Source organism: Zingiber officinale, chromosome 11A (assembly GCF_018446385.1).
Source record: "Zingiber officinale cultivar Zhangliang chromosome 11A, Zo_v1.1, whole genome shotgun sequence".
Taxonomy (NCBI): Eukaryota; Viridiplantae; Streptophyta; class Magnoliopsida; order Zingiberales; family Zingiberaceae; genus Zingiber; species Zingiber officinale.
The window spans coordinates 39,835,123-39,841,625 of record NC_056006.1 but is presented as its reverse complement, the minus strand read 5'-3'; the positions used below and the strand labels follow the sequence as shown (position 1 = coordinate 39,841,625).

Here is a 6,503-nt window from a genome sequence, read left to right as displayed (position 1 = left end):
TACGCAGGTACGCTCACTCGTCATTTCTCACTAGTATTTATTTTTCGTCCTTTCTCTGTGATTTCTGGGGAAAAAGTACCTGACTTGAGCGTCGGAGGGCCTGACCCGGGGACTTTTTCCCTGGTTTCTGGTCTGTAATGACTGGTTGACTCATCTGAGTGTGCGCAGAGCGATAGCGTCATCGTCTTGGTCATCTCTCGTCGTCTGTCGTCCGTGCGAACCTTTCCAAGGGGTACCCGGTAGATTCAACTCTTTAGCGACTTTCCGTCAACTTTCCGCACAACAAGATCCGTCTTCATCTGACCCAGTTTCCGGACGGGATCATATATTATCGAGAGTTGAGAACATCGATTGACTATATTAATTTTGGTTGACCATTAAAAAAATAAAAAGGAGGGTAAGATGCTGGTTTTTTTTTTTTCTTTAGTTGATTATTACAATGGTCTCACCAACCAACTTCATGCCTAGTGGATTAGTAAAGTGCAATAATATGTTTAAGGAAAAAAATTTTAAGAAAAATTTAAGGATAGACATATAAAGTCATAATCTATTATTTAATTTTTTATGGACTTTTTTATTTTATGTGTCTATTCTTAATTTTTTTTTTTTTTTTGAGATTTTTTTTCTTGAATATTTTATTTTTCATTAGTAAAAATAGCATAAGAAAGAAAGAAAAAACAACCATACAGAAGAAGGAAGAAAGAAAGAAAAAAAAAACAGAAAAGGAAATTTGAGCAGATGCACCGTAGTAGGTGTGAGATTTGACCAAATCCGAATGTGCTTGGTATTTTCTCTTCTTTTCTTACGATGGCCACCGATTCCGATCCAACAACCCACGTCCGTATAAAATCTTCATTAGGCCATTTTAGTTTCGTCTCAGCCTCTTCTTTTCCTTCTTCCAATTCTTCTTCCAATTGCTGCTTCTTCCCGTTCCATCTCTTCTTCCTCCTCTTTCTTTTTTTACCGTCGTCAGCAAAGTCGATTTGTGTTGTGGTTGTTATACGTCAGCGATGGCCGCGACACTACTTTCCTCTGCGCCGAAGATTATCTATAATCCCGTCCTCCCCTCCTCGGAGCTGCTCGGCCACCCTTCCAGGCGATTCCTTCCTCACTTCTTCCGGCCCGGCCCGGTCGCCGTCCGATCCATCTACCTTCCTGAGTCATCCGTGGTCGCCCCCTTCTCCGGTTCCACCCGAGCTGACTGGCAGACCAGCTGCGCTATCCTCGCCAGCAAGGTCGCCGCTTCCTCCGCCCCCGGCGACAACGGCACCTCCAGCAGTGAGTCGTCGCAGAACCACTTGGGCAACGGCGCCGCCTCCCTCAAGCCCATCTCGTTGGAGAAGTTGTCGTCGTCGTCGACGACGACGACGACGCTGGACCTGGTTCCGGAGGCCAACCTGCTGCGTCCGCTCTCCATCTGCGACCTCTCCCCGCCGCCCAAGCACGGGTCGCAGCTCCGGGTGGCGTACCAGGGGGTGCCTGGCGCATACAGCGAGGCGGCGGCGGGAAAGGCGTACCCCAACTGCGAGGCCATCCCCTGCGACCAGTTCGAGGTAGCCTTTCAGGCGGTCGAACTGTGGATCGCCGACCGCGCCGTCCTCTCCGTCGAGAATTCCCTCGGCGGCAGCATCCACCGCAATTACGACCTGCTCCTCCGCCACCGCCTCCACATCGTGGGGGAGGTCCAGCTCCCCGTCCACCACTGCCTCCTCGCCCTCCCCGGCGTGCGCAAGGAGCAGCTCAACCGTGTCATCAGCCACCCGCAGGCGCTTGCGCAGTGCGAGCACACGCTGACGGCCATGGGCCTCAACGTGGCGCGCGAGGCCTTTGACGACACGGCCGCCGCCGCGGAGTTAGTGGCCAACCAGGGGCTGCGCGACACGGCGGCCATCGCGTCCGCGCGGGCGGCGGAGCTATACGGGATGCAGGTGGTGGCGGAAGGGATCCAAGATGACGAAGGGAACGTAACGCGGTTCCTGATGCTGGCCCGGGAGCCCATTATCCCCCGCACCGACCGTCCCTTCAAGACCTCCATCGTCTTCGCCCACGACCGCGAGGGCACCTCAGTGCTCTTCAAGGTTCTCTCCGCCTTCGCCTTCCGCGACATCAGCCTGACCAAGATCGAGAGCCGGCCGCATCGCCACCGCCCCCTCCGCCTCGTCGACGACGCCAACGTCGGCACCGCCAAGCACTTCGAGTACATGTTCTACGTGGACTTCGAGGCGTCCATGGCGGAGGCTCGGGCCCAGAATGCGCTGGCCGAGGTCCAAGAGTATACCTCCTTCCTCCGCGTGCTCGGTAGCTATCCCATGGACATGACGCCGTGGGCTGCTGCCGCCGGCGCCGCCTCCTCTGCGTCTTCAGATTGAGAAGACGGTGATGGAATCCAACGGCGGATATTGGTCAAAACCAAACCCCCATTGGCATTGTATTTGTTTGGTGGCAGATGGTCCTCCGTCACCAACTCTTCAGAGACTTTAATTGTTATTATTATAATCGTTGTATTACAACAATGTCCAACACCCTTGAAAAGTATCTACTTCTACTACTATTATTATTATTATTATTATTATTATTATTATCTTTTAATTGGTAGAGTTGTCGTAGGGGTGAGAAAAATCTCGATTAAATCAAACGAACCGAACAAACCGACCGATATTTTAATTTTGGTTTGGTTAATTCGGAATTTCGGTTAATTCGGTTTAAAAAATCGGTTATTTCGGGTTAATCGGTTCGGGTTCGATTTTCAACTTTGTAATTCGGTTAAACCGAAAAAACTGAACTTGAACCGGGCTTAAATCACAAGTAAACCGGTAAACCCTAAAATCCCTATTCTCGTCTCCCATCTCCGCACGACTCGCTCCTTCGCCGTCACGCAGTCACGTTCCCATTGTCGATTCTGCTCTCGCCGCCCATCACCGACTCCGGCGATCTGTCGTGATCACTGATCAGCGTTCTCTCCTCCCATCGACCATCTCGCCGAACCTACGACTCTGCATCTCCTCTAGTCCGCCCTGCTCAGTCCTCCTTCCTCTCGTTGCTGAGCGAGTCCACATCTCCGCCAGTCCTCCATTCATCCCTCCTTCCTTCTCTGAGCATCTCCTCGGCCCTTCTTGCTCACCGCTCAGCCCTTCCTCCTTTCGCCGCTCTCTCCGCCGGTCCTTCCTGCTCACTGCTCAGCAACCCCTCCATCCTCCCATCGCTCTCTCTGTGTTCCTCCCTGCTCACTGCTCAGCCCCCCCCCCCCTTTCCTGTCACTCTCACCGCTGGCTCATTCCTCCAGACTCCATAGCTCTCTCGTCCTCACACCACAGTAGCCAACAATTGCCCTACGGTGTGGGTAAGTAACACCTACTTATAACTTACTCAATATTTTGAAATTAGTAATCATTGATTTTGTATGACATATGAATTCTTTGTTGAACTCAAGTATTTAACAGTAGCTAGATATTTTAAACATCATGCTTAGTCATAAGTTGAGTTCATATTTATCTTTCAATTTTAGTCATTTATATTTTAAACAGTGTTATCACACCTTGTAATATTTTTTAAACAGTGTTTGTGAATCATTGAACTGTGATCAGTATTTGTTTGATATCAAGCAAGGAGATTTATTAAATATGGATGTTACTAATAGTTGTTCAATACCACAATTTGAAAGTGATCCTACTGTGGGAACAAAAACTACTATAGATTCCAAAAGAAAGGCAACCAAAAGAAAAGCAATGAAACCGAGAAGTGAAGTATGGGATCATTTCATAAAGTTTACTAATGATGCATCAAAGATAAAAGCCAAATGCAAATATTGTGATAAAGAATTTTTTTGTGATCCATACAGGAATGGAACAACAAGTTTGAGATCTCATATTACCTCATGTAAAAAACATCCTGATGTTGTTGAAACAATTCAAGCACAATTAAGTTTACAAAGTTCAAGAGAGGGTGAGGTGTCTCTAACTTCTTGGAAATTTGATCAAGATGCATCTAGAAAAGCATTAGCTAGAATGATCATCATGGATGAACTTCCTTTCAAATTTGTAGAAAGAGAAGGATTTAAAACATTTATGGCTATGGTATGTCCAAAGTTACGAATTCCTTCAAGATGGGCGATTGCACATGATTGTGTTGAATTATATACAGTAGAAAGGGAAAAATTGAAAAAATTGTTGCATGATTCAACACAAAGAGTTTGTTTGACCATTGATACATGGACATTGATTCAAAAAATCAACTATATGTGTCTAACAGCTCATTTTATTGATACAAATTGTAATTTACAGAAAGAATTCTAAATTTTGGTCCAATTACAAGTCATAAAGGAGAGGCTATTAGTTTAGCCATTGAAAATTGCTTGAGAGGTTGGGGAATTGATAGGATTTTAACTATTACAGTTGATAATGCAAGTTCAAATGATGTTGCTATCAATAGTTTTATAAAAAAGATGACTAATTGGGATTCCACTATTTTGAAGGGAGAATATGTTCATATGAGATGTGTAGCTCATATAATCAATTTGATTGTTGCTAATGGTTTAAAAGATATAAATTAATCTATGATGAATCTTAGGAATGCAATTAAATATGTTAAGCAATCCCCATCTAGATTAAGCAAGTTCAAAGAATGTGTTGAGATTGAAAAAAAATTGAAAGTAAGTCATTATGTTTAGATGTACCAACTAGATGGAACTCAACTTTCTTGATGTTGAATAGAGCTCAAAAATTTGAAAGAGCTTTTGATAGGTTTGATGAACAAGATTCATGTTTTAAATTAGATCTTCAATATGTGTAGAATGACATACCATTTTGAATAAGAATGGAGAGATATATTTGAATTAGATGGTAAACCTAAAAGAGAATTGAAGACTTTTGATGGGAAGCCAACAAGTATAGATTGGGCTAATGTTAGACATTTTACATCTCTACTGCAAGTTTTTTATGAGCTAACATTAAAAGTTTCAGGATCTTTGTATGTCACATCCAATACTTTTGCACATGAAATTAGTTATATTTTTACCATCTTGAAGGAGTGGTAAGAAAGTGATGACCTTGATGTGTATTCAATGGGAATTAAAATGAAAAATAAATTTGACAATTTGACAAGTATTGGGGAGATCCTGAGAAAATGAATAAGTTGCTTTATATTGCGGTGATGCTTGATCCAAGGCATAAATTGGATTTCGTAGAATTTATGTTGATTGAATTATATGGAGATGAGAAGGGTGAAAGAGTAGGAAAGATAATAAAGGACACTTTATTTGATTTGTACAAGAATTATAAGGAAAAAATGGAGCCTAAATATAATACTTCAAGAGTAACATCTATTTCAGAATCAGTTGACAAGGACAAAACTTCAAACAATATGAATTATTTGAAAAGACAAACAATTATAGCCAAGTATAAGAAACAAAAGTCACAAGTTTTTGGCGATGGCAATATGTCAGAATTAGACAAGTATCTGAATGAAATAGTTGAAGAGTATTGTGATAATTTTGACATTTTGGGATGGTGGAAGCAAAATTATCACAGATTTCCTATACTTGCTCAAATTGCTCGTGATGTCTTAGCCATTCTGATATCAATAGTTGCTTCAGAATCTGCTTTTAGTACTAGTGGTCGGGTACTTGATTATTTTAGGAGTTCATTGACTCCGAAGGTGGTAGAAAGTCTTATTTGCACTCGAGATTGGCTTCGGTTAAATTTGAAACCACTCAACATCGAAGAAATTTTAGAGGATGTGGAAAAACTTGAAAGTGGTAAGTTTCTCTTTTTAAGAAAAAGATAATTAGATTTTTATTTATAATTATAAACTTATAAAGAGTATTGTGATAAACTTTCATTTTTTTTATCAGAATTCTCAAAAATTATAGTGGACTCATCTTCTTCGACAACACCGGTGATAAACAATGGTATGTTTAAATATTATATTTTATTTAAATTAACCTTGAAGCTATCTAATGATGTAAGTGATCATTTTCAATTGTTGTTACTTTGTTCAATAAACATGTGGCAGTACATGTTGATTTTATGCAATTTGATTTATATAATGTAGGTTGATTTGGAAAGGATTGCAGACACATGACATGTTGGGCCTGACCTTGTTGCTTTATGCATTGAAATTGCTCTCCAAATGATGAATTTTTATCTTGATGTAATCAAAAGATTGTATGAAGTTTTTTGTATATCTCAAACAAGTAGCTGATCTGTTAGCCTAGAACCTTTTGTGCTCATTGTAATTTTGCCTAGATTGTCTTGTGCAATCAAAAACACCCACTTGTTAATAGTAATTCTAATTCCTACTCAGCCTTTTTCATAGCATTTTTATATTTAATGACTCAAGCTTTTAAAAGTTTACTGCTAAGGTAGTATGGCTACACAAAGTTAGGTGCTTTGCTTGAAGGTTTTAAAGATGTCGAGAAGTTAGGTGCTTTGCTTGAAGGTTTTAAAGATGTCGAGAAGTGCACTGAGCTAGATCCATCATTTTCTAAAGGACAAGGAAAGGTGCAA

At 41.9% G+C, this 6,503-nt stretch overlaps 1 protein-coding gene across 1 annotated transcript; it reads left to right on the top strand.

Moving 5' to 3' along the window:
- Window positions 1-728: 728 nt before the first annotated feature.
- LOC122032895 (arogenate dehydratase/prephenate dehydratase 6, chloroplastic-like) lies at window positions 729-2,572 on the top strand. Its single transcript, XM_042592209.1, has one exon. It carries the CDS (start codon window positions 1,011-1,013, stop codon window positions 2,367-2,369), a length of 1,359 nt encoding a protein of 452 aa, XP_042448143.1. The 5' UTR covers window positions 729-1,010; the 3' UTR covers window positions 2,370-2,572.
- Window positions 2,573-6,503: the final 3,931 nt, after the last annotated feature.

Coding starts and splice junctions, on each gene's coding strand:
- LOC122032895 (XM_042592209.1), top strand. CDS start 1,011: ATGGCCGCGACACTACTTTCCTCTGCGCCGAAGATTATCTATAATCCC.